Raw genomic sequence first — 27,559 nt, forward strand, 5'->3', positions numbered from 1 at the left:
ACTTTCTCCAGTCAGGCGAAGGGGTGGGAAGTGCAGGCCCATCCTATATGGGATTGGGGCTCTGGGATCCCCTCCTCAGCTCTCTCTCTATGGGTTCCTCAAGCAAGGGGCAGCCTAGGCCAGCAGCAGCGGGCCCTCTCCACAGAAGATTCTCCGGGGCCAGGTTCAAGACCTTGGCCCAGGGCCCAGCCTTCCCCGGTGGGGAGATTAAACAGAGTTTGGGAAAATGGTAATGGCCTTCCAGGACTATCACCTCTGCTTTGTCCCTACCTCCACCCCCAGCAGCTGAAGAGATGATGATGGTCAGAAGTCTCCCATCGCTCCCTAGAGAGCTTTCTCTTACTCCATTCCTCTGAAATAGTCAGAGTGTGGTTTATAGATGAGTCAGCTGAGGCCCAGAGAGGCTAAACTACTTACCTAAGGGTGGACAGCTTGAAAATTGGGAGACTAGGACAAAGACCTGAACTGCCATGTCCTCAGCTGCTACTCTCTCCTCTGTTATGCACTGTTTCCTCTGTGCCTCATCTGTGCCAGCTCTAGGTGTCTGTGCCCCAAGTACTGATAAGAACCCATGGAGACTGTGTGTCCGTGCTGAGTACCCATATGCTGCCCCAGCCACTGGCAGCTCTGCTTTGTGAACCTGTGCAATTTCCCCCAGACATAGATGACATTCCCCCCACACCCCCATCTCTGCTGTTCGTGTCCCCATGTCTCAGCCCTGAGCCCAGGTGAGGAACTGCAGCATGTACCTGCTCAACTCCTGGCCTGGGCATCTCTGCCTTGGGAGGGCCCCCAGGAGGCAGGCATTTCTGTCAGGCTGCCTGGCTCCTGGCAGAGGGGGCTGCAGGTGGCCTACTGTTGGCCCTGGAGGTCAGGCCAGGCCTGTGTATGCCCTGCACCCACACTCTAGGGTTGGGTGTCAGTGGATGGGTGCTTCTGGATGGGAAGATGAAGCTTTAAGGCGGGAACTATTTCTGTTGGTCTTGGAGCTGCCAAGTTTTGTCTGCTCCTTCCTCCCTTCCCCTTCTTTACCTGCCCTCCTGGAACAGGATCTGCCTCCCTCTTTAGCTCCCATCCCCATCTGGCCCTGGCCCCTCTTCTCTACCTTGTAGCTGCAGTGCTGGGCACCTGGCCTATTAAGCTGAAAGCCCATCAGTTCTGGACTGGCTTTCACTGGTGCAGGGAATGTGGCCCTCTGTGAGGCTGTACCCCCCTCCCAGTCTCAGTGGAGCCCTAAACAGGAGGCAGAGCCTGACCTGAAGGCGGGGGCCATGTTCTCTTGCTCAGCACCATATCCCTGATGCCTGGTAGGTGCTTTCTACATCACAGGGACTAAAGGAGGTAGGTATTTGTTGGATGGGTGTGAGAAGAGGGCAAGACAAGCCGAGGTACCAGGCTGGGCCTGGTTGACCAATGAGATGTGGCTCAGGGAAATCCAAGAGGCTGGGCTGGGAACATGCTCCCTTTCGGAGGCCTGGCCTGTGAGTATCAAATGGCCCTTCTGCAGGCCACAGAGAGGATACCTGACTGCCTATTTCACAGAGTAGCCCTCTGTGCCCACTTAAGCCAGCTGTGTTTTTAGTTGTTTTTTTCCTTTCTTTCTCATTTGAACTTAGAGTCTGTAATTAACCTCCAATAGGTTGCAGTCACTTTGTGGATGGGAGAGGGTGGGGAGGGGGCCAGCCCATAGCCTGCCAGCAGTAGAACAGTGGAAGACTTTGATGCCAGGCAGGCTGGCGGCATTGTCTCCAGGTGTTGCCCTGCAAAGGGGACTGCTCAGCCTTAGTCATGAGGTGAGGATCATTAACCCTTTTAAGAGTCCACTACCCCTGCCCCCTGGTCCTGGAGGGCGGGGAGGTGGGTGCAGGTCCTCCCTGGCTGGGCTGCCTGGCCATGTCCTGGGCGTCTGTCTTGCTCTCAGATCTCTGCAGGCTCCGCACCCACCGCCCACTGCCAAGAGGAATGAGGTCAAGCTGCTGGCAGCAGCGGTACCTGCTGGCCTCAGGGCTGGGATGTGGGAAGGAGTGGCTCTGGTTGTTCTTGCTGTTGTTGTTATCTTCAGTGAATTGCTTTCTGGGGATTCCCTGTGAAAACAGATGGAGGGCACATGCCCTGGCTTGGCATCAGGTGATGAGGAAGCAGAAGGCACCAGATACCCCATAGCCAAACTCGTGACAACTGTGGAGATGTGTCTTAAAGTTTTACAGGACCTGTCCTCAAGGGAAATCTTTTTGTGGAGACCTAAGTCATCCTTGAGAGACCTTCCTCTTGTTGTTATAAAACTATCAAAGGAGATCTCCCCATACCCCCACACCCCGCACCTCCACTCCAGAGACCCCTAGTCCTGCTGCTTAGCTGGGCACTGTTCCAGGAGGAAGGGAGCCGGACAAAGCAAGCTCTCAAGGAGTATGGGAGCTCAGTAGGCAGTGCTTGGTCTGAGGAGGAGACGTCGGGGGAGGTGAAGGGAGAGCTGCCCAGCACCCAAGGGCCCACCTAGGCCATCAACTTGCCCCCTGCCCCTCCACCTGTGGGGAAGGAGCAGCCACAGGGAAGCAGGGTATCAGTGACAGTCGTGGGAGCAGGGTGTTGGGAATTTCCGCCCTCTTGTTATACACACAAATCTTCCTCTTGCTTCTACATGCTGCCTCTCATCTGTCCATTCCTGTGGGGGCCTTTTAGAGTCCCCTCTCTGTGTAGGGAAATATGCATGGACCCCCAGGACTGCAACTCGTCCTTTTGGCTGCAAAGCTGAATTCATAGAGAAGTTTATTGCAGTCTTGTTAATATTAGCAGAACGTCAGAGACAACCTAACAAATTCATCTGAACAATGGACTGTTATGCAGCCATTAAAATGATTTAGATCTATATTTCTAGATTTGGGAATACGTGTTTACAATAAATCGACTGAAAAAAGTAGGATGTAAAACATTTTAGAGAGAAAAACCTTACAGGAGATATTTGAAAATGTTGATGGTGGTTTTCTCTCTGGTGGTAATTGAATGGATTTCAACGTGCTTTTCTTTTTCTTTATTCGTGTTGTGTAATTTTTCTACAACAAAAATGTATTTCTTTTGTAATGAAACAATAACAGAGGGGCACAAGCTGAACTCCTTGCAGGGTGGGAATGCTTACTCCATATATGGCTGGATCATTTCTGACTGAGACAGAGGCAGAATCTGGCACACAGTAGGCACTCAGTAAATGCATGTCAACTGACGAGGAGGTGAGTGCCTGCCCACTGGGTTGCTTTAGCTCTTGCCCTGACAGATCCCAGCCATCCCAGGAAGCCTTTTCCTCTGCCTGGTTCAGCTCTGGCCCCAAGATACTCTTGGGACAGTGCAGAGGGAGTGCGATACCTCACAGCAGCATTACATTCTGGGCCCTGGGCCGGAAAAGGGACCTAGTCAATACTGAACCCAGCTCAGAGAGGGTGCCCAGGCAGAGGCCAGAGCTAGCCCAGTCATGTCTGAGTCCTCAAAGGTCTGCTGTGTGAACAGCCTCTGAACCTTGTCCCAAGTGTTCCCAGGGGCTGGTACCAGATCCAGTGACTGGGAGGCACAGGGGGAGAAGCAATGGTGGCTCAGGGTAAGAATGAGCTTAAAATGCAGAAAGTAAGATCAGATCATTCCCCAACTTGTGCGTTTCTGATGCCTTCCCATCACATCTACAAAATAAATCCAGGGCCATTTTGGGGAGGTCATCCATACTCCTTGCCAAGAAAACCTGACAAGGCTCTGTGGCCAGGAGTGAGGGTGCAGAGGTCCTCTAGGATTTGTTCCCAGTGCCACCTGGTGAGTGCTCTTCTCTTTCCTGCCACTGGAGCTGCTGCCCCTCCCCCCAAGGGACTTACCTGAAGCAAACGATACCGCCTGTTCTCAGGGTCCTATTCCCTTTCAAAATGCCCATCCTTGGCTTTCAAAGATCCGTGAACTAAGATTTCTGTGAGCAAGGACCAGAACTAGAAGCTGTCAGAGCAAGAGACATGGTCTTTAGTATCTCGCATGATCTTGGAGGAACCATTAAGAGATATAAAGGAAGATACTTTGTAAAGAGCAAGGTATGATTCAAATGTATGGATATTTTTATTGTGTCATGCTTTAGGCCAGTGCTAACAAGAACATAATGTGACCCACATATGCAATTTGAAAATTTCTACGAGGCACACAAACGTTAAAAAAAAGTGGGTGGAGAGGTGGCAAAACAAATCCAAACTTTCTGTCCTGTCACACACAGACCCACAATACCTGAGCCTACCTCTCCAGGTTCCCCTCATACCACTCCTGTCTTCCAGAATCTTCCAGCCGCATGGGCCTCTTTTATCCCATGAACTCACCAATCTCATTCCCACCTCAGGGCCTTTATCCAGCTGCTTATTACTGCTTCATATCCCCTATTGATTATTTGCTGTGATCTATCCTCCTCACTAAATTCAGGCTCCCTAAGAGCAGGAAGCTTATCTGTCTTGTTCACTACTGTATATTCAGGGCCCAGAACATTGCCTGGCATGTGGTAGGTTGAATGAATGAATGAATGAGGAGCAAGTGAACTAGATGAGGTTGTTCTGAAGTGAGTGGACTATCAAGAAGTGGCTATTGGGTCACACAAGCTTCTCACCAGATGAGATGGGCTCCTTGTGATCTGAAATGCAGTCTTGGGTTTTCCATTGGTGGCAGGGACATCTTTGGAGCCCCTAGTTCCGAAGGCTTTCTGAGTTTGGGTCTTGGGGTCATGCCTGCTGTTTCTGGGGTCAGTCTCCATGTAACTCCCCCCACCCCCTTCACCACCAAACTCAACCAGTGGTTGCAGGCTCAGTGCATAGTATTGCACCAGGAGTCACATCAGGAAACAAGGTAGTAGAGTGACCACCACTTCCTCCCACCATGTCTCACCCCCAACCCCACCCAGGCTCGTTGGGAGGGAGGTGGCCCATGGTAGTGGCGACAGAGGGCTCCCTTGCTCAGAACTTCAAGGAAGGGCAACACTCTTCAAGCAGGGGAAGGAGGCACCTTGGAACCTGAGAAGAGATCTCTGTGTCCCCAGTTCATGAGAAGGGGGAGGAGACAAGTTGGAAGTCACCAGTTGAACAAGAAGTTAGATCACCAGGTGTCAACCCAACCTGAAAGCAAAGCCACCTGTGAAGATGTGTTCAGTTTGTAACCAGTCATTGAGCTGTGCACTCATAATATGTACACCTTCCTGTATGTTTGTTACATATATTTTTTTAAAGTTAGAAAGACACCTGAAGAGCCCTTTAAAACCCACATGCTTGGACTCACTCTCACAGGTTCTGCTTCAGAAAGTCTAGGATATGTCCTAGGCACCTACATAATATTTAAAGCTTCTCACATGGTTCTCATTAGCATCCAGAGTTAAGAACTATCGATAAGGAGTGACTGGGGACCCCACAGCAAGCAGATGAAGGAGGGTGGGAGTGTAGGTGAGGGGGAAGGGTGCTGAGTCAGACTTCCATCACACTTAGAATAATGAAGTTCCAGAAAGTCCAACAGATTGATAGCTTGATACGTATAAAACCTCTGGGTGACAAAAACAAAAAAACAGAAAAACCTAGCTTTAAAAAATGTAAGAAGCATGTAATTGGGGGGAAAATTGTAGCAAAAGTTCAATAGCCTTAATATTTATATTTATAAAGAACTCTTACAGATCAATAAGAAGATGAGCACCCAACAGAAAAACAGTGTACAGATATGAACAGGCAATTCAAAAAGAAGAAATACAATGGGCCAATACACTTATGAAGAGTGATCAGGCTCACCAGGAATCAAATAAATGCAAATTAAAACAACAGAACGACCTAACCTTTGCCTAACTAATTGGTGGAAGATTAAATACATGATAACACCTTGTGTCGGTGAGGGTGTGGAAGAAGCAGGCACTGTCATTCACTGATGGGAGTGCAAATTGGTGCAGTCTTTCCAGAAGGTAATTTGGCAAAGCTGAGGAAGATTGCATACCATTTTGATGCAGCAATTCCACTTTTAGGAAGATTGCCTAAGGAAATAACTGTGGATAATAATAACAATAATAACTAACCTTTATTAAACACTCTGTGTGTGCCAGGCTCTACACACATTATCTCATGTAATCCTCACAGCCATCATCACGCAAGGTGGGAGCAGTTATCATCACCTGTATTTTACAGATGAGGAAACTGAGGTGCAAAAGGATTGTGTCACTGACCTAAGAACACAAAGCTAATGAGTAGCAAAGCCTGGATTTGAACCCAGGCAATCTGAGTGAAGAGCCACACTGCCTGTGTAGCAGTATACACTGGTTGTATACCAAGGATGAATACTGTGTGCACTGGATGTATAATGTATACACTAGATGTTCCTCTGGGCTTGTTTATAATGGCAGTGGGGGAAGGGAACGAAGAAAACATGCTGAATGCCCCAGATAGGAACTGGTTACGTAGTTGTGATATACCCATACAGGAATATTATGCAACCATGAAAAATGATGATATAGAAAAAATACATGTGTGTGAATACTGGAGGGTTTTGTATATGCATAAAAGATCTCTGAATGGATTTAAAAGGAACTGATAAAATTGGTTGCCTTCTTGAAAGGCAACTGTGTGGCTGTGGTCAGAAGTTAGAGGAAGACTTGTTTTTGAAGCTATATACCCTTTTCCACTTCTTGGGGTTTGAATCACGTGAATATATTATCTATTAAAATATGTATATGTCTATAAATATATATACATCTAAGTTGTGTTATAGAACTTATTCCACGTAACTTTATTTCTTGAAATGCCTCTAAGAGTTCCGAGAAAAAAAGTTCCAAGTGCCCTACTTAGAGAATCACACTGAAGTCAATGAGGATGCTTCTTTAACTGTGTTCACCCACATGTTCCACAGACTGATTTGCTCATGGAACCCTTTTCTCAAATAACATCTATTAGCATCTCCCTGGATATTCATGTCCTGTAGAATTCAGTTTGGGAAGTGCTACTATTCATATTTAACGCCAAGGCAAAAGGTTTACATTGTTTTGTTAAAGGAAAGAAACATGTTAGTGGCAGGGACCCCATTTTGTTTAAAAGTTTGTGTGTGTGTGTGGGTGTGTTGTTGCTGAGTACCAGGATAATGGGTGATTTTGTTTTCTTCTTACCCATCTGTATTTTTTATTTTCTAAAATGAACAACACCATTTTACAAGCACTCTTTTTTGAGTCTATGTAATACATCTTCTAAAGCTTTGGGAGCCCTTTCTCTATACTCTGCCGCTGCCCCCCACTCCCATCGCCTCGATACTGACAAGCAGCCGCTTAAGGTTAGGTTCAATGAGGGGCCCCTATCTATAGCCAGACCTTCTGGCCTGCCTTTATCCAGAGCCAGCTCAGGCCTGTTGCTGTGAGCTGCCGAGGGAAGGACCAATGACCCAGACGGGGCCAGTCAGTCCCCAGACAAGTCCCTAGCCCCAGCAGGCCCTCCCTTCTGCTGTTGGAAGGGTAAAAAGAAGGGTCTCCATCCCTCAAAGAGAGATGAGGCTGCAAAGCAGACTCTAGCCTGACGCACAGTAAATTCAGGCTTTGGTCCCAGCTCTGGCTGCCTGGCTTTTTGACCTTGGCCAAATTTCTTAACCTCTCTGAGGCTCACCTTTACCATCTATGTCATTAATGCCTCTTGTATTACAGAGCTCAGAGACCAAACGAGAGCATGCACAAAGGCATTGTGTATCCTGTGAGGGCTGTCCCAGTGGAAATTATTACATATATCAACAGGGAGTATGGGCTTGCCCTCACCTTCCTGAGCACAGAGTACTTTTTCCTTTTCTTTTTTTTAGGTTGTTGGGGGAAGGGGAGCAAGGAGATGAAGCATGGGAGACCAGGGCATGTGGAAATAGAATGGTGCTTAAGAAAAATGGGAGAAGCCTCTCAGCAGGGCATTTGCAGCCCTGCATCCATGGTTGGGCCTGTGCCCACCAGTGTAGCCCTGTGCCTTGTTCCCCACACAGCCACTCCACTTCACCCACTCAGGTCAGCCCACCCCGCTGGACCACGTGTGATTCTCGCAGGCAGCAGCGCTGATTGTGCCTGGCCCACCTCCCTCCCTTCTCCTTCTGCCCCATCCTTTACCTCTTAGCTGAGTTCGCCCCTCCCCCAGCCTGGGTTGGGGTCACAACTCTGGGCTCCAGCATTCCCAGGCTTCCATGAACCATGCTGTGATGGCAATGCTGGGTTACAGCTCCCCTGCCAGACTGAACTTCCTGAGGGCCAGAGCCGTGTCTGTCATCTTGGTCTGCCTGTGCCCTCTGGGCCCAATGTAGGCCTGGGTGTCTGGGACAGGCGTTAGATCATGAGCACTGAAGTAGAGGAGACCTGAGTTTGAATCCCAGTTCCATCTCCTTGGGGAAGTGACTTCACCATCCTGAGCCTCACTTTCCCCATCTACAAATGGGTTTAATCGTAGCAGTGAACTCTTGGAGTTGTTTTCATAAGCTAATTATGTAAAGCTCCTAGCACCATTCCAGGCATGAAGAACACTGTCCACGACATAACCATGTGGATATCATTGCAGACCCTCTGTGAATGCTCGTTGAATTGAACTAGGAAATGGCACCAGGAGGGGTGGCTCCCCAGGCTCCCTGCTCCACCTTCCCAGGCCCAGCCCAAGGACAGTGGCCGTTCCTCCACTGCTCATGCTTGATGCTGCCCCTGCCACCACCACGCTCACCTCCATGTCTTATACCCCCACAGCCACCCGGCCCAAGCTAAAGAAGATGAAGAGCCAGACGGGACAAGTGGGTGAGAAACAATCGCTGAAGTGCGAGGCAGCTGCTGGGAACCCCCAGCCCTCCTACCGCTGGTTCAAGGATGGCAAGGAACTCAACCGCAGCCGCGACATCCGCATCAAGTATGGCAATGGCAGGTGAGCAGCATCCATCCCACCCTCCATCCTCCCAGCTGCCCTCCCTCCTTCCTGAGAAGAGGGACCTGAGCTGGCAAGTCCCAGGGCTGTGCCGCAGATCCACCCATGGAACCGGTTCTAGTCCCCCTTCCTTGCCCTGCCCCATTCCTCCTGGCAGCTTCAGGCCCCTCTGGTTATGTTGGCCCAGTATCTTGCAGACTGTAGGTGCTTAATTAATGTCTCTGGGTGGTTGAAGGCAATTTGACTGTCAAACTCAGCTTTACCTGTGGAAGTCCCCTCTTGTCCCTAAAACTTCTCAAAGGACCTGCCATAGTGTCTGAAAGCCCATCATTTGGCAGTCTTTGGTCAAAGACCCTGATGCCAGAATGTGTCTGGGAGGTCACATGTGATGATGGGCTGGTTTCTCAGCTCGGCAAGCTGTTGTTGGACAGAAGGCTAGGAAAGGGGAAAAGCATGGCTTTGACAGGTGTTAGGGAGTCTCTACCCCTGTGCCATGGGAATTGTCTTTGGAGTTGATGCTCCAGGGAAGAGAATCAGAAGCTCTGGAGTCTCCAGGCTGAGGAAGATGGCCTCTCTCCCATCTTGGGTTGGTGGGGCAGGGAACTTTGGACAACAGAGAAGCTTGGAGTCCAAGGGTGGCCCGTCACCTCTGTCCTGCCTCTCATAGCCCCTGTGGGGCTGTCAGAAGGCAAGACAAGCAAGAGGGGAGGCATCTGTCTGTTGGCTGAACCAAAGTTCTGCATGACCTCTGCCCTGAGGGTCAGGTGCACTTTTCTCTCTTCCTGAGGGGCACCCCAGTCTTTCCTGCCCTTCCAGAGCGTTTACAACCACCCCCTTCCTGACTGTCATTTCCCTCCTCACTCCCACCTAAAATGCAAAGGAAGATGATTTCAGAGGACCCCCAGCCTGCCCCACAATAGAAAGTGGTGGAAGGAAGGCCTGGGCTCAGGCTGCTCCTGTTTTGCTGGGTGGCCCTGGATGTGCACCCCCCGACCCTGGGCGTTAGTCTCTGGAACCTGTGAATGAGGGTGTGGGGTCAGAGGCCCGGGAGGTGCTTCCAGTTCTCTGACTCTCCTTCCAAGAGCGAGGAGCAAAGACAGAACTGGTCACCTGGAAAGTAGTCCAGGCAGAAAACATAAAGTGACTTAAGAAGGGTTTGGTTTGGATGAAAGGTCTGTGGAGGAAAGAATGCTGCTTCCTAAGGGAATTGGCGGGAGGGGTCCAGTGGGTCTCCAGTCTACAGAGTTAGCAAGAAATTCAGGTTACCCACCAAGCTCACCTCGCCTTCTGAGGCCACCCCTCCCCTTCCCGCGGCACTGCCAAGGCCAGCTCCAAGCTGGAGAGAAGAATGGACAAGCTTCTGGAGCTGCTGGGAGCCCTGTCTCCTTCTCGTCCTCTCTTTCTGGAAGATGGCCTCTCCTTCCTTCACTGAGACAAGAGAGGTTTTCCCTTGCCTTCCTCGTTACTCTCAAATATGTCCACAACTTGGCCCATCCTCATCCCCCCATTCCTGATCCCCGTGTCACACACTCATACTCACACACACACTCCTGCACACATGAACACACATGCCCTCAGCTCCCCTGTGCCAACAACAAACTCCTTTCTCTGGTGACTTTAGCCTTTATCTCTCTACCAACGAACACACTCACATCACTACTCTTCTAAAGCTTTCCCTCCATATTGCTGTCTCCTCTTCCTCCTCCAGCTGTTGCCCCATCTCACTTCTTCCCTCCACCACCACGTGGTGTCAGTTTCGTGCCTCCACTTTCTCTTGTCCTCCACTCCTCTTTGCTCTGCTCGAATCTGCCCTGTAAATACAGCCCCATCACTCTCTGTGGCTGTGGCTCTTGAGAGACCCAGCAACCTCGGAGCTTCCTGGCCCCAGGCCTCTCCCTGTGGTCCTCCTCCTGGTCCTCCTGTGCCTCTAACCACTCTCGCTCAGTAACCATCAATGCTGGAACTTTCCTGTCTTTTGGGCTTCAATCTCCTTCTCCACCTGTGGGTAATTTCACCCTCTTATATCTGATGACCCCAAGCCTCTCTCTCTAGTTTGATGGCTTTTTCTTTTTTACTTGAGTTCCATATCCATGCTGCCAGCTAAACACTAGATACCACCCCTGAGATACCCCACAGACATTTCTAATCCAGATGTCCCGATCTAGCCTCTCCCCCTTGCCCTCTCTGGCCCTGCCTCGCCTTCTGTGCTCCCCTCTTAGCTGTGGCAGAACTAGGCTGCCTGCTGCTCAGCACCTGCCCCCATGTCGTCCTCTCCAGTTGGACACCACGTCTCCAGAAGGAGGCACCTTTCTCCCTGCCCTGCACGTTTCTTATCTGCTCTCCCTGCTTCTATCCTCTTTTCTTCCACTCTCCCGCTCTTGGCCATCCCCACCTTTTCTGGGCCACAGGCCCATTTGTGAATTCATTTCTGTATCTAACAAGATATGTTGAGCATCAACTGTGTGTCAGGCGCTCTGCCAGAGGCTGGAGATACGCCAGTGAATGGAACAGACACGATCCTTACCTTCATGGAGTTTCTAGTCTAGCTTCTAGTATAGAAGCTGCTAAAGGCCTGGACCCTTTCTTCAGAAAAGGCATGCCTTATCCACCCAGTTTTGCTTACAGTTCTAGAGAGCTACAGAGTCACTGACTCCCGTGACTCTGATGGGGACACATCTTTCTACCATGGGTACATATCCAGTCATTCATTCGTTTACTTGGCAGATCTTGAGAGCCTGCTGTATGCCAGATACAGCCCCCTTGGGACCCTTCTGACTCTCCTCTCCTGGCCTATAAACCACTGCCCCACTCTTCCCCAAAACCTGGGTGCTCACAATCCCTGGTCTTTCTTTTCATGACTGTGGACTTGGGTCCAGGCTATTGCTTGGCAGCTCCCTCCCCCACCCTTGACCTCCTACCCCCATCCCTGGAAACATTCTCCGAGACCCAGCTTAAATGTCATGTCCTCTGGGACACCTTCCTGAGCCCTCCAGGTAGCTCATGTTGTCCCCCTCTCATGATGCCTTAGACACGGTTTCATTGCATTGTTGAGGGGCTGTCTCTCCTTTTAGCATGAGAGAGCCTCAAAGTCTGCCCTCCCCACCCCATACACACCCTTCTCTCCTGTATGGCCTGGCAGAAGAGATCCACATTCAGGGTTGAATTGATGAGAATCCCGCAGGACTAGCTCTCCTTTCCTGGGTGGAGAATGACACTAGGACTGAGCAGGTCGCCCTTTGGGTTGACCAAGGCTTTGAGCAAGTTACTTTCCTGGTCACAGCTCAGTTTCATCTGACAAGTGAGTCACCTAGTCCAGAAACAGGGCCTGGCAGATCTTCTCCTCCTGGGTAGTGGGGACCCCTAAGAGCCTGAAGTATGCCCCCTGCCCCCTTCCTGTCAGGGTCCTGTCCCATCTGCTGCATTTCTGAAACTTCCTTGCTCCACCCATCCTGCCCCTGGGCTCCCAGCAGTGAGTTGATGGGGTGGGGAAGTGGACCATGATAGGGAACTTTTGATTCCCTGTGAACTTCTGATTCCCTTGTTGTGACACAGAGAGGACCACCACCTCCACACACATGCTTCACCTGCCATTGGGGCCAGGGGTAGGGGCACAAATCTCCTTTCTGGCAGAATCTTCTCTTTTCTTCTGCCCATGCTTCAGCGTGCTCTCTGGCCCCCCTAGCACTCTGTCTGTCCAGGCCACACTCTGTCTTGACATCACGCTTGGCATGCAGAGACCCACTCCCCGGCGGATGCTCCCCCAAGCCTTCGTGTATCAGGAGAAAACTACCCCTACCGAGCCCTGGGCATGGGGCCCTCCACTGAGAACCACATGTTCCCTTATTTATGAGGGGCAGGCTGGGACAGGCCCCTCAGGCAGGCAACGGGAGGTAGACACTGAGGAAAGTGTGCGGACGGGTGGAGGATGTGGCCTCCCAGATCCTGTCCCTGCCAGCAGAAAACTGGCTGAGGAAGGAGGGGAGGGGCCACCACTGCAGGGGCAGGCCTGGGTCAGCGTGGCAAGGGGGCACCAAGCCTGCCAGGAAGGCGGAAGAGAGTCCTGAGTCCTTGGGGCTTCTGACTGGCGCTAGGAGAGAGGAGAAGAGAATGTAGCGGCTCCCGCTCCTTTAGGGCCTGAGAGACCCATAGGACCCCAGTGCCTCCTATGCAAGTCTGGGGCCCACCTCCCTGGAACTGTCCAGATCATCACACAGCTGGCAAACCAGATGCCCACAACCAGCATACCTAGGGATCAGTGTTTCTGTTCCTTTGCTTCTTTCTGGTTCCTCAAAGGCGAAGGGCTCTCCCCGAGCTCTGGGTCTCCTTTCCATAAGTCTGACCTACCTTCATGTGGGAAGCCCTTCCTTCCAGTTCTAGCTTCTATCCCTTCATATATCGTGTGAGCCTAGCTCTGCCTGTCTTGCTACATATGATGTCATGTAAGGGAAGCCCCTTTGAATTTAGCTGTGGGTGACAAGTAGGTTCTGTCTCTCTGTCCCCTGTACCTTGACCCTGCAACCTTCAGGTGACCCCTTTACTTTGCTCAGCTAGTGTCAGGGAAGAGCTGGTGACCGGGAAGGGAGAGAAGCTTGGTCCTGGAGCAGCCGGGTTTTGTGGCATCTAATTAGGCTCAAGCCAGGAAGGAGAGGCTGTCTTAGCCAGAGGAGCCTCCAAGGGCTCTGTTTAATGAAGGGAACAAACTTGAATTGACAGAAGAGCGTTGTAGGCAGGCACCAAGCCGAGGAGACAGAGACCAGCTTGACTCGGGAAGGGTAGGGGGGGATTCAGGAAGCTATCACTGTAAATTGATGAGGACATTACCACAGCAACAGGACCTATTGTCAAGACAACCTTATGGACCCTTGCTTGGGGTATCTTGGAGTGAGGCTGTCTGGGAAGAGGCCTACCCCTAGAGACAGAAGTGGAGCCCAGGAGACAGGTCCCCAAAGCACAGCCCTGGTAGGGATGTGGGTCGGTTTGCCATCTCCTCGATCCCTGACCCAGCCTCTCCACTCACCTCCCCTGTCCTCCTTCCCCCATCAGCTTTATGGCTGTTTCACATCCCTGGGCTCAGGGCAGTGGCAGCCCTACCTCCTGTTCCACCATTCTGGCAATCTGGTGTTTTAATTGGGTATTAAAAAGAGGAGGAGGTTATATCAGGTAAAGAAATTTTCATTCTACTTCTTGTTTCCCCCCGGGGCCCAGGTTGGGGTCCCAGGCTTTATCCAGAGCTCAGACAGCCCCTGGAGAGCACTGGGGCAGAGCGAGGCTTGGGAAGTGTGAATAGACCCTGCAGAGCCCAGGCACCCCGGGGAAGGTACAGGGAAACTCCGGAAAGGAAGGAGAGGTTTGGCAGGGTCTTCAGAAGGAAGAGGAGAATGAGGGCCAGGTGCCCTGAAGTCACACATAGCGCTGGAGTCCCTGCCCAGGCCTGGCCCCACAGCTCTCGGCAGGCAGAGATTGGGTGCGAAGGCCTCCATGGAGGGGCCTAGCCCCAGCGTCAGGCTCCAGGAGATAGTCTCTGAGCTGCTGAGGGGCCCATGTCCTCATCAACTTCAGCTCCCCGTCCACCTCTGCCTTTGCCTCACCAGGTGCCCTTGGACAAGTCCAGAAGCCTTTCTAGGACTCAGTTTTCCCGTCTCTACTTCCCTGTCCACCTATGGATTAGTCATGAGGGCCGAGTCAGGCCACAAGGGTTAGGATCTTTTTGTTCCCTGAGGTGTTCAGGCTCCCAGCACACAGAAGGCTCTCAGTAAACATTTGTTGAATGAATGAGTGAATGATGGAGAATCTCTTGGAGAGGCCACAGAGTGCCCCTAGTGTCAGGGCTGACATGAAGGCAGGGAAGAGGTTGGGACTGGGAGGCTGGGCACAGTTGGCATGGGAACCTGTTAGAACATAGGCTTTCCCAGGTACCTGGGAATAGGCCTTGCATATCTAGAGTGACAGGCTGCCACTTCTAAGAGAAGGCTGAGGTAGCTGGTGAGCCAGTGGCTTCTCTGTTGGGGGGTGGGGGACACTGGGAATGGGACAGTGGCATTGAAACAAGAGGAAGGAGGTAGCCATGTAACTTCCTAAGGGGCCATACTTTCCTTCCCCAGACAAATGGTTACAAAGAAGGTCCAGCCATGGAAAAGTGAATGTGGGGATTCATAGATTAGAACGTGTGTGTAGCCACTAGCCCCGCCCTGTGTTCTGCTGAGTGCCCAGGTCTCCCTCCAACTCCAGAGACTCAGAATTCCACCTGGACCCCAGAAATGGCTGGTCGGAGAGAATCTACTTCCCATCCACCCTGCACAGCCATTGTAGCTCTGCCAGGAGAGGTGACCGCCGGGTGACCGCTGGGAAGCCACAGCCAGCCTAAGCCCTGGCTCACGCCTCTCCCCCGCTTGTCCCCTCCCTAACCAGAAAGAACTCACGACTACAGTTCAACAAGGTGAAGGTGGAGGATGCTGGGGAATATGTCTGCGAGGCGGAGAACATCCTGGGGAAGGACACAGTCCGGGGCCGGCTCCACGTCAACAGCGGTAGGTGGTCCCTCAAATGAAGGGAGGGGTCCTAGAGGGGTTCAATGGGTCGGGCCAGTTGCCCCCCAGCCCTCAAGAGGCCCGCACATGATCCATCTTGCACTTGACTCCCCTCCCTTCTGCTGCTGCCATATCAAGCCCCGAGATCTGGGCCGATTCAGAGAAATGCAGTCGAAGTATAAATGTTTAGCTTTGTTATCTGGGCCTGGAAGAGCCGCCAGCTCTTATTTGAAATACCCTGAAAACTAAATATTTTGAAATCAAGAGGTGGGGGTTGGGGAAGGATATTTTTAGAAGACAATTATGGGAGGCTGGGCTGCCAGGAGCGGGGCTCCAGGGAGAGGCAGGCCTGGGGCATGTGCGAGCTGACTACCTGTTGCCTGTTGCTTTGCTGGGTACCCAACTGCAGGCAGCCGTCTCCGCAGGACCATGGGTGGGAGGCTTGGGTGCCTTGGGCCCCTGGGAGCAGCCTCTGTTCAGGGATGGCAGGCCCCTCCACACAGGTCTCCCTTGAAGACTTGCAAAGTCAGGAGCTCCCGGCACCTTAGCTTCCCCTCTCGACAGTGGCGGCTCTAGCTTCAGCCTGGCAACCCCCTTCCTGCTGGCCTGTCCTGTTGGGGCCTGGTTGCTTCCCTTGACTGGGAAGCTGCTGAAGCTGCCTATCCTCAGGCTGCACCCCCTCCACTCTAGCCCAAGTACTCCAGACCCCACGAGTCTGTTTCTTCCTCCTGACACCCACAGACTGAGCACACCATTTGGCTACCTGGTTATTGGGGTTCACTTCTAGTCCAGCCCCTCTCAGAGTCTAATCCTGTGTGTGTCTTTGCCCACCCATATTTCCACCAGACGGCCTTCCAGTCTCCCTAAGCCCAGTGCTGTGTAAGAACTTGGAACATTCGCTGCCCTAGGACCCTCAGAGGAAAACCTGGCTCAGACCCTGTCTGTCCTGTATTGTGACGGATCCTCCTGTTCTCCCAGGCTCTCAGGCTCCTCCATCTCCCTTGCCACTGTATCTAATAGGTCTGGAGTTTCTAAGTCCTGATCAGTCTTCTTTCTGGATCTTTCTCACACCTGTCTCTTCTATTCCAACTCCACCTCAGGGGCAACCCTGGCCCAGGTTTCATCCCTACTCACCTGAACCAGAGTAAGGATCTATTAAGATTCATTTATCCTGTCATGCCCCCACCCATGGAGCCACAGAACAAGGACTTTGTCCCACAGCCCAGCTCTCACCAATCTGGCCCAGGCTTCTTTCCTCCCTTCTACCCACTGCAGTATCACTCCCTGCTCGGGCCCCACTCCTGGACCACTTGTTGGCCAACCATGGTTTTGTGTATCTCTTGAATTCCGTGAGATCATTCTTCAACTCTTATACTGTTGCTGAGCTTTCTCTGCGGGTATGACCGCCCCAGTGCAATGGTGAGCCCAGAAGTGGGAAGAACAGGGATGATGCCTTGTCCCCAGCAGTTACAATAATAGCCAGTATTTACTGAGAGCATGCTCTGTGCCAGGCTGCACATTATCTCTTGAGCCCTTACTCAAGCCTATGGTGTAGTTTATAAATTATGAGACTGAAGTTCGGAGAGGTTAAATATTCTGCCCAAAGTCAAACAGCTAATTAATGATAGAGCTATCCAATGTAAAAGTAGTTGGCAAACACTGAGACCATGAGCTCCATGGGGCTATATCTAGCCTGTTTACCACTGTGGCCTCAGGGCCTTGCATAGTGCCTGGTTCTTGGTAGGCACTTGGTAAATAAAAGGACTTATAACCTGCTCCCAGGCCTTTACTGACTCCCTCATCCCCAGCCTGGGCATGGTTGTAGTGGGGGTACCTGGGCCCCCCTACTCCTCCCAACCTGAAACTGGACCATGCCAAGGGGCTGGCACCTGCTGTCTCCAGCCATAGTGGGCAGACATTCTGAGATCCACTTTGGATTTGAGGTTTCCTGTTTTATTATTCAAGACTTTCTGGTTAGAACTGACAAAAACCCAACTTAAGACTACCTTAAGGAATCTATTTGTTTGTTTATGAAACTGAGAAGTCCAAAGGTAGAGCCGGCCCTAGACATGAGACAGTCCAAGAAATCAGAGTATGGGTCAGAACACTCTCCCAGTATGTGTTGGCCTCATTCTCTCCTACTATCAAGTGGGCTTCTCTCATGTTTGGGGAATGGATTGGGAAAGGGAGGCCATGGCCTCAGACAACTCCAGGTTTCCATCATCCCAGCCCATGACCCATGTCTCTGTGTCTATTCATACAATCATGAGGATGGATTCTGATTGACCCTGCTTAGGCCATGTGCCCCGCTTGGCTCAGTTACTGTGCTCAGGGGGATGGGGTGCCATCCTTGCCAGGTCTGTGTGTGTGCACGGGGGTTATTGAGAGGCGGAAGACTGTGAGTGATGGCCCTGCCAGAACTACATGGGGACCCTCCCTCGAGGGGTGCTATTAGCAGAAGAAGAGGGAAGGGCCGCCATGCAGAAACCACAGTCGTGCCCTCTATCCTGCATAAGACTTGGGGCCTGAGGCTGGGGGCAGTTATGAGACCCCTCAGATGAGCTGCAGCCACACCCCACACATGGGCTCCTGTCAGCCCTCAGCAGAACCATGTTCTGACCAGTTAGGGAACCAGACAATGGAGCTTTGAGCTGGGCCCTGGGGGCTTCCCACAGGTCTCCTCGCCTCTTGTCCCTCCAGCCTGGCAGGAGAGCAGCAGGAGAGGGTGGTGGAAAGAGTCCAGAACTTTGGTCTCATCCCAGCTCTGTTGTGCAACGCTGGGTGAGTTACTCCACCTCTCTAGTCTGTTTCCCCTAGAGGCTGAGCTAGATGATCTCTTAACCCCTTCCCCCTAAAATTCTGGGATTCTGAGTTAGAGCCTGAGGCTGACATCCTGTGCACCCAGCCACCACCACCACCATTCACACAGACAATACACACCTCTTCAGATGCCCTTTTCAGTCCATGGCAGGCAAGAGCTTACCCTTGATGTGGGGAGGTAAGCAGGGCCACTGCAAGGGACCAGGAGGTCCCACAGGGGCCATTTTCCCAGGCAGAGATGCCCAGGCTCCTTGTTTACCCATGGAACCCAGAAGACCTACAGCAGCCACACCCTGGGGAGGGAGTGAAGGGCAGGTAGTGGGCAGCTGTGCCTGCCCCCCTCTGACTCATCCCAAGGTGGGTTGACTTGGCCTGTCCCCGCCCCAGGGAAGCCAGAGTTACAGGGGTGGGGCAGCCAGAAGAGGGCATGGGAGGGCTGGCAAGGAACAGTGGCTCCTCAAGGGGCAGCACTGTGGCTCTTGGCTGCCTACTGTAGCTCTGTTCCCGTGGAGCCCAATACTCCTGCCTCAAATCACAGCAGACCCTTCTTGCAGTCACAGCTTTATCAGGTCACAGAAGACCGCTTTCCAGAGTTGGCCGGAGGAGGAGGAGTTGGCCAGAAGGTTTTAATGCTTTTAACATAACAGTTAGCTTGGTCCAACCCGCTTCTGAGTTAGAGAAACCAGCTGCCACATCCCCAAGTGAAAGAGAGCTTGGGAATGTCCCAGGGTGGCTGTACCGGTCCCAGGATGTTGAGCTGGGCCTGGCTTTGCCCCAGAGGGCAGGCAGGTTTGACCAGGGGAGTCACAGGATCGTGGAGGCCCTGGAGAGGGCTTCTGGAGGCCCTGGAGGGCCAGTCCCTTACCTGGGACCTAAAAAGCCCAGCTGTTTAGTCAGATACACATGCACACAGGCACATACACACACATGCACTCTCTCTCACGCGTTCAGCAAGGCCTTATTCAGCAAGACCCTGTTCTGAGTTCTGAGGAGTCACAGCCTTGGCTCCCAACGAAGTCTCTCAAACAGCAGAAGCTAAAAGCTGAACTCAGATCATCTGCCTGTTCTAACAACTGAAGAGGAAGGATGCACAACTCTGCCAAGGGGAAAGGGGGCATGCCAGGCGGGTGGGAGGTGTGCCTTGATGGATGAAGAGACACTTGATCTGGGCCTTGAAAAATAAACAGAGGTTTTCTCCATAAGCAAGGGGGAAAAGCCGTGGCTGTAGCTGGCAGCAAAGAGAGCATCTCTTTAGCACCAGGGCCCCTCCTGGCCCATTCTCACTCTCAGGGCCCTGATAAACTCACTCACACCTAGACTCTAATGGCTGATAACAGCTTACTGGGATTACCCCTCCCAGGCATTTTTTAAAATCAAATTTTTTGAGTTATAATTTAAGACATACCATGAAATTCACCCTTTTTAAAATATACAATTCAGCAGTTTTTAGAATATTCACAAAGTTGTAAAAACATCACCACTAATTCCAAAACTTTTTCATTACCTTGAAAAGAAACTCCGTAACCATCAGCAATAACTCCCCATTTCTCCCTCCCCCCAGCCCCTGGCAACCACTAATCTGATTTCTGCCTCTATGGATTTACCTATTCTAGACATTTCATATAAATAGAATCATACAGTCTGTGGCCTTTCATGACTGGCTTCTTTCACTAAATGTATATTTTTAAAGTTCATCCACGTTGTAGCATGTATCAGTATTTCATTCCTTTTTGTGGCTGAATAATATTCCTTTGTATGGCTATACCACATTTTGTTTATCCGTTCATCACTTTGGTTTGTTGGGTCATTCAGGTTGTTCCCACTTTTTGACTATTATAAATAATGCTGATATGAACATTCATATACAAGCGTTTGTGTGGACATATATTTTCAGTTCTCTTGGGTATCTGTGTAGGAGTGGAATTACTGGGTCATATAGTAACTCTTTGTTTAATTTTTAAAGAAACTACCAGACTGTGTTCCAAAGTGGCTGCACCATTTTACATTCCCTCCAGCAATGTATGAGGGTTCCAATTTCTCCACATCTTCACCACCACTTGTTATTATCCATCTTTTTGATTATAGCTGTCCTCGTGGATGTGAAGTAGTATTTCACTGTGGTTTTGATTTTCATTTCTCTAATGACGTCCCAGGAATATTTACATTTAATAGGAGATAATGCTTTAATGTACAGAAAAGATCTCATCACCAGCCGAGGAGACCCACCCAGCCCCTGGGATTGTAGTAAAAAGAATCAGATGTTCATTTGCTCATTTCAAATATTTATAAATATTTGCTAAGCACCTATTGTATGTCAAGCAGTATGCTAGACATTGGAGTTCAGGGGTCAATGAGATAGACATGGCCCCTGCCCAAATGGACCTTACATTCGAGTGGAGGGGCTAATTGTACAACTAGTTGTTTAATTATGTTAGAATAAGTACTACGAGTACATGAAGTATACGAAGCTAAGAGAAAGAGTATGAGAGGAGCCTGAACAGCCTCCCTGAGACACTGATATTGTCAAAGTCCTGGACAGGCGGTCACCTGACTTGTTAGAGGAGCTGGACTAAGCTGGTGTAGTCTCAATATACTGCAAGAGAGGGACAGGACATGAAGCGGGAGAGGTGGTGAGGCCCGGGTTAGACATGGGGAAGAGTCAGGGGACTTTAGTCTGAGTGCAAGTGGAAGCCATTGGAGGGTGTTGATAATGCAAGTGATCGATCAATTTACATGTTTTAAAGATCACTTTGGCAGCTGCAAAGCAAAAAAGTTGGAGATGAAGGCAAAAGTGAAGGCAGAAAGACCAGTGAGGAGGCTACTGTGGCCATCCAAGAAAGAGAGCATGGCAGCCTGGGCTAGGGAGGTGGTAATGAGACATGGATGGAGCCTCATGAGGAAAGAGAAAGGCAGCCCTCAGTGATGGAAGGCTGGGGGGAACAAAGGAGGACAAGAAATCAAAGATGCCTCTCAGCCTTTGGTTTGTGCCATTCAGTCACTGAGATGGGCAAGACTTGAGAAGCAGGTGGATGGAGCAGATGATTAGGAGCTGAGTTTGGGGTGGCTTGGAGTCATCCCAGTGGAGGTGTCAAGGGAGCAACCAGACTCTCCAATTTGGAGTCCACATGTCATCTTCACTTCCCCACACGGGAGAACACCGTGAATACGGTTACACTGACAAGGGAGTGTAGAGTGTTGCCTTGGGAGCCCACGTGTGCTGGAACAGTATGAATGCACATCTTCAGTGTGGAAATCTTCCTGGCATGGGCCTTCACCACCAGCAGAGTTGGTCTGCAGTGACTTGGGAAGGCCCAGCCATCACAGAGGGGCGGCCTCGAGGTACTTCTTTCTGAGATGGAAGGACCTGAGGTCACTTCCTCCCCCAGCATCCTACCCCCGTGACTGGCTCCCTCATTGCCCTCCTTTTTTGCCTTTCTAGGGCCCCAGCCTCGTCCCCATGATGACATGGTTCTGGCAGCCCAAGCCAGTGCATCCCAGCTGGGGCCCCATCTTCCCTCAGAAGCCATCCACTGCCTCCCAAGGCCTCAGTGAGCACAGACATGCTTGTGGACAGGCCCAAGTCTGCAGCCGTGGTCCCTGCCACCATCCTCGCTGCTATCCGCTGCTCACTCAGCACAGCAATGGGCAGGCTCTGCCACTTGTGACTGCAGTGGGAGCCAAACTGGGCCTGGCAGGTCCAAGCCAAGATTTCTCTGGCTTAGCCAAGGCCCATGAGAGGACCAAGTCCTGTGGTCCCCATCATGTTTGCATTCATCTTCTTATGTCAATCCTTGGTGTTAACGTGTTCTTCTACGAGGGACCAGGTGGCTGGCCAGAATGCTCAACCAGGCAGAAGGAGCCCTGAGACCTTGTCACAACACACATGTGACACTGGACAGGCACTTCACTGCTTCCTTTCCTCACTCCTCCTTGACAATGTAACTGAAGGGCAGGACAACCTCTAGGGTCCTCCCAGCAGTGGAATTTTACAACTCGCAGGTGTGGTCACCTCAGCTATTTCTCTTCTCTGTCCCTTTCTTAATTCTGTGGGTCTCACTGACCCAGAAGTGGATCGGAGACCAGCGAGAGGCCTCCTCTCCCAGCCAGCATGTGGGTCCCAGTTGGGTGTGGGGTTGAGCATAGATGGGAGACCTCAGCAGGGATGGGGCTCAAGGATGCCAGACCAGCAGCAGGCATAATGTGGAGCGGAAGGTGGGAGCTGGCCCTGCCCGCTGGGTTTTATCAGCAAGCTTCTCAGACATATACAGAGGCAGAGCTGTGTATACACTCCCAGTCCCCGCGCTCCATCTGTCTCCCCACATGTCTAAACACTGAGGGCGCCAAGTGCCTGCCCTCTTCCTCCTCCTCTCACGCCCTATTACTGCGGGGGGTGCTAGAGACTCAATACCGCTGAGGAGACAGGACCAGCCAAGGTAGGATGGGCCACCTCAGTCAGGAGGCCACTGCTGGATGGGGGTGAGAGGCCCCTATGTCCCACAGGCCGAGGGAGGCACAGAACCCATTTCTGACTGCCCAGTCAGGATACCGGCCTAGGAAGTTAGCTTACAGGTAAAAACTGACATTTGGGGCAAGAATTCTCATCTGAAACCAGCTTTCTGGATGCCATCCCCTGGGGAGGAGGGCTTTAGCTATTTTCATTTATCAAATGAATCTGATCAATCAGATGTGCAGTCTGGGTGAGCAGCCTTAAAGCCATGTCTTGCTCTCACCTAATTTTCACATCATAGCCGTCCCCAGCCCGTCTCCTCCCCAGCAACCTGAAGCCCAGGATTTGTAGCCTGGGCTGTCCAAGGCCTGGAGGCTTCCTCCAGTGACTGCAGCTGGTGTTGGGAGGTGGTGGGAAGAGGGGGCTGCCTGGCAAGGGTGGACATAATGGAGACGCTGGATGCTTATAGAGACGGACATAGTGGGCTTAGTCGCATTCCTGAGAGGCTTGTCCCTCCCTAGGACAACGGGGAAAGAGATGGAAGCTAGGGTTCTCCCCACATCTCCCTAGATCTTAGAAAATGACAGTGTCCAAAAGGTGCCATTCCTCTCAAAGCTCAGCTCCCTTTCAGCCACCCCCTCGGCCATCGTGAGAGCCTGAGCAGTGCAGATGATGAAGCTGGCTCCTCCCTGCACCCCGTAACTTTGTTCCCCACATAAAAAAGTGGCATCTCATCCACCTGCAGTGAAGCCCCCAGAAAGGCAGGCAGGAAGGGGCCGAGGGGACCCTTATTCCAGGAGAGGGAGCAGTTTCTGCGAGCCTCTCACCTCCTCCAAAAAAAGGAAATCTTCCTGGCCTTTGGAGGTTTGCCCAGAGCGTGGGTGCTGCATGGTGCCGGGCAGATGGTCAGAGCTCACAGTGGCCTCCCCTTTGCCGTGTTGGTGACTGGCAGGGACCAGCAGAGCTTCCCTCCCCAGCCATTTCTGCAGTCTCTGATCTTCCAGCTTTGAGATGGGCCAAGAAGGGCCATGAAGGAGGTGATTCCTGGGGCCCAGAGGAGGTCTCAGTGGGTCACTGGCACATGTCTCTCATACCTCCAGTGAGCACCACTCTGTCCTCCTGGTCGGGGCATGCCCGGAAGTGCAACGAGACAGCCAAGTCCTATTGTGTCAATGGAGGCGTCTGCTACTACATCGAGGGCATCAACCAACTCTCCTGCAAGTAAGTGGCCAGTGGGGGCGGGCGTGGGGGCAAGAGTAGGGTGAGAGAGGCTGGGGCAGAAGTGGAGGGCTCCAGGAAAATTGGGCTTCAAGCCACTGACAGGGGGTCCCCAAGGGGTGTAGACAAGGAGGTTCGTACCACTTCCTAGCTCTTTTCTGGAACATAGGGAGATGTAAGCTCTGAAGGGCTCAGGGCTTCTGCAATCTCAGTTTCCAAGGCCCCTACCCACCCCATCTCCTGATGTCCACCCTTCACCAGCACCTTTTAGGGAGATGGGAATGCCAGTCTATGCCCAGGCACTGGGCACTGGGTGCGCTCTCTCTGTTTCTCTCTCTCTCTTTCTCCCTCTCTCTCTCTCTTCCCCTCCCCATCTCTCAGCAACTCTCCAAACTGTTCTGATGAACATTTCCCAGAGAGGGGCCAGGGTGTGTGTCCCCCATCAGTGAGGAGCCTGGCAGGTCAGGCAGCACACAGGTCCCAAAGCCTTTGGTAGCTGAGGGCTGCTCTTATAGCCTTGAGGGGAGAAGAGGGCTCTGCCCCCAGTACTCGCCTCAAGACCTGGCTGCTCTTCCTGCCCGGCAAGACCCCAGCGTCCAGATATGCCCTGGCTGCTGCCTGTGCCACTTCAGCCCCTAGCCCCTCCCTATGGGGTGAAGGGGCACCAGCAAGGATGCTGCTCTGGGTGTGGCCCAATGGGGGAGGTCAGGGTTGAGTAGAAGCTCAAGTTGGGGCATCTCTGCCTCCCCCAAGGCCCAAGCCTGCTCTCCAGCCAGGCCCGGCTGCCCCAGCAGGAACTCCCAGGAGCTTAGAACCACCCTCTCCCCTTAGCAAACAGGGCAGGTGGGACCCTAGTAATCAGGGAGGGCTTGTTCAGGGCCAGCCAGATCTTGTGGGCAGCTGGGCCCACAGTGCCCACTGACAGATTCTCCGGTGGATGGACGAGGGAGTGGGGGGAGCTTGGTGAGGGTAGCATAGGTTCTGGCTGGATCCCGAGGAGAAGTGGGAGGGGGGCCTAGTTGACAACTTTGTGTTTTCAAAGCAGCCCAAGCCTGGGGGCTGGCAAGGTGCCAAAGCTGCCCCATTCCCATGGCATCTGGGCCAAGGTATTAGAGTATTGATGGAGATTCAGAGAGATGTGTTTGCCCTCCCCACAGACAAGGTCAGATTCAGCACTTCTCAGCTCTCCTGCTCTCCCTTCTGATTACAGCCTTGGCTGGGACTTTCAAAGACACCCTCCCCCCTTCACCATGTGATGATGAGGGGCCATGATGCCTCCTGCACACTCTCCGCTGGGCTCGTTGGGCCTGAACTGCCAGGCAGATCTGTGCCTCGTGCCCCAGCTGGCCTCCTTTGCTGGCTTCCTCCCCAGCCCCACCCTCCACATGCTGCCATCCCCTTCCTGGCTTCCCCCATCCTGAATCTTGAAGGACAGTCCCAGCAACAACAGCAGGCCCCAGGGAAGTTCTCAGCCTGGACTCAGCCCCTCATCCTTTCCTGCCTTCTGCCTCTAGGAGGCAGCCACATTAGTGCTACAGACCCTGAGGAACATTCTAGCCTTGCAAATGCTCTGAGCTCTTTGGAATAGATCTATAGAAACTCATAATGGTTCTGGAATCCCTCACAGAGACAGCCCAGCCCTGCACTACCCTCTTCTTGTCCCCCCCACAACACACACATGCCAGGCCTCTCCTCCTCCCTAGCCCCTTGGACCCCAGAACCTTGAAGGGATCCAGCATTGTCACTGAAATCAGCCCCAGCTCCAGGCAGGGAGGGTTTCAGCCACCCAGGGCAGGTGCCAGGGCTGAGGAGGGCCATGGGGCTCAGGGCTCCAGTGCTGGAGTGTAGTGTGGCAGGGGAGTGATGAGCTATATGGGCTCCCAGAGGGTCCTGCCAGCAAGGCTGTACCCCTAGGACCCTCTGGGTCCCACCCAGCTAAATCTGAGAGGAGCAGAGGGCAGGAGCCTGAACCATCGTGAAGATGGTGTCCTATTTCCCCTCCTCCACCAGGGCAAATGGATTCACTACTTAGAACTTGAACTGGGTACCCAGAACCCCCACCTCCCCATCTCAACCCACCCTGGGTCAGCCCCAGCGAGGGCTCCTGGAACCACCTTCCCTGACTCCCTGAGCCCTCAGGGGAGAGGGGCGTCCCTGGCGGGGATTGCGGTCAGGAGGGCAGGTCCTCAGAGCTGTGCTGGAGAAGGGCAGGGGGGAGGGGGGCAGGGCAGAACCCTGAGGCCATTCTGGGGGCGGGTGAGCCGGGTGGGAAGGGGGGCAGGCCTTATGGAGTTCCTGATGACACCTGAATGGAATAAAAAGGAAAGAACTTAGGAAACGGAACTCACGTCTTACCATTTGTGCTGTTTGTTTACTTTTTATTTTGATTTTTTTGCATTTCCGCTTAGCTTGGATAATGAAACTAGACTGATCAGTTTCATTCCAGTTTCTATAAAAATCAGTTTTCCTTCCTGGTTTTCTGACACTTGTTGTGTATTGGTTCAGAGCCCTGCAGGGAGTGGTGGAAAGTAGGCACACTCCGTCCCTCCTGTTTTTCTGGAATTCAGAGCCAAAAGAAACAGTGTCACTGATACTGAATTTTGTTTTAAAAATGAAAATTTAGGGGGATTTGAAAACGGGGGTCCAAATCGAGGTGACCGTCTCCTGTCTGGGCCAGACGGGGGCCTCCGCACTTCCTCCTGCTGCTTTCTCCTCTTCTCTCAGTGTTTTTGTAGAGCACGGTTGGTGCGTGACTCTCGGGGACTGGTTCAGGGGATGATGACAGAACAAGACTCTCTTTCTAGCCCTGTGCACATACCAGTGGCATGCCTCCCTTTCCCATCAGCTCATCCCCCCATCCCTTCTGCTCCCCCCACCCCACCCATGTTCAGGTGATTCCCCCATCCCATACCCATCTGCCTGCTCATCCTCTCCACACCTCCACCCCCACCCTCATGAGGCCAGAGACTCTTCACTCCCTCCAGTGCCCGGGGCACACCTCATCCTTCATCCTCCCCCTCTCCTGGGTGAGGGCAGCACACATGGCATTATCCCCAGGCTACCAAAAGGAGAAACTGAGGCCCATGAGGTTGGGTGGGAAAACAGGGAGGCAGAGTCCCAACCTCTTTGTCACCCCAGATGCAGCCCAAGGGCTCTCCTCTCTGCCCCTCTCTCACCCCTGCTCTTCTCCAGCCCTGGGCACAGACCTTCCAGTAGTCACAGCTGATGACTTAGGGGGAAGGACTGGGAAGGCTATTACCTGCCCCTCCTTCTAATCTGTCCCCTGTGCCCCTGAAACTCAGAGGGTCAATCCCTATTTGAGTGGGAACCCACCCACTACCAGCCAGCCACCCACACTGAGTTCAGACCCACTCCTGGTTGACAGCCTGTACCCTATTTCCTGGTCCTGGGTGCAGGGTAGAGAGGCAGGAGGCCCACCCACAGAGCCTTCTCTAGGGAAGCCCCAGCCTTCTGGACGTGGCTCATCCTCAACAAGCAAGGCTAAGGAAAGACCAGGAGCATCCAGGAGCCCCCTGGAAGGAGCCAGCACCCCAAGAACAGCATGGGGTATCAGTCTTCCCACCCCCATGCTGTGCTCATCCCCCACTGCCTTTTCTTTTGTTCAGCCAGTGGGGACCATACTTTCTCAGAGCAGG

General features: G+C 52.4%; 1 protein-coding gene across 3 annotated transcripts in view; it reads left to right on the forward strand.

Annotated features, from left to right (window-relative positions):
- NRG2 (neuregulin 2) overlaps positions 1-27,559 on the forward strand; it is a 184,092-nt gene that overhangs the window by 135,822 nt on the left and 20,711 nt on the right. For all 3 annotated transcript variants that reach the window (XM_070570656.1, XM_070570657.1, XM_070570658.1), the window contains exons 2-4: positions 8,720-8,891; positions 15,300-15,418; positions 23,786-23,906. In XM_070570656.1, the coding sequence (XP_070426757.1) occupies positions 8,720-8,891; positions 15,300-15,418; positions 23,786-23,906 (412 nt within the window). The remainder of the gene's footprint in view (positions 1-8,719; positions 8,892-15,299; positions 15,419-23,785; positions 23,907-27,559) is intronic.

Source organism: Equus przewalskii, chromosome 13 (genome assembly GCF_037783145.1).
Source record: "Equus przewalskii isolate Varuska chromosome 13, EquPr2, whole genome shotgun sequence".
In the NCBI taxonomy this organism is placed as follows: domain Eukaryota; kingdom Metazoa; phylum Chordata; class Mammalia; order Perissodactyla; family Equidae; genus Equus; species Equus przewalskii.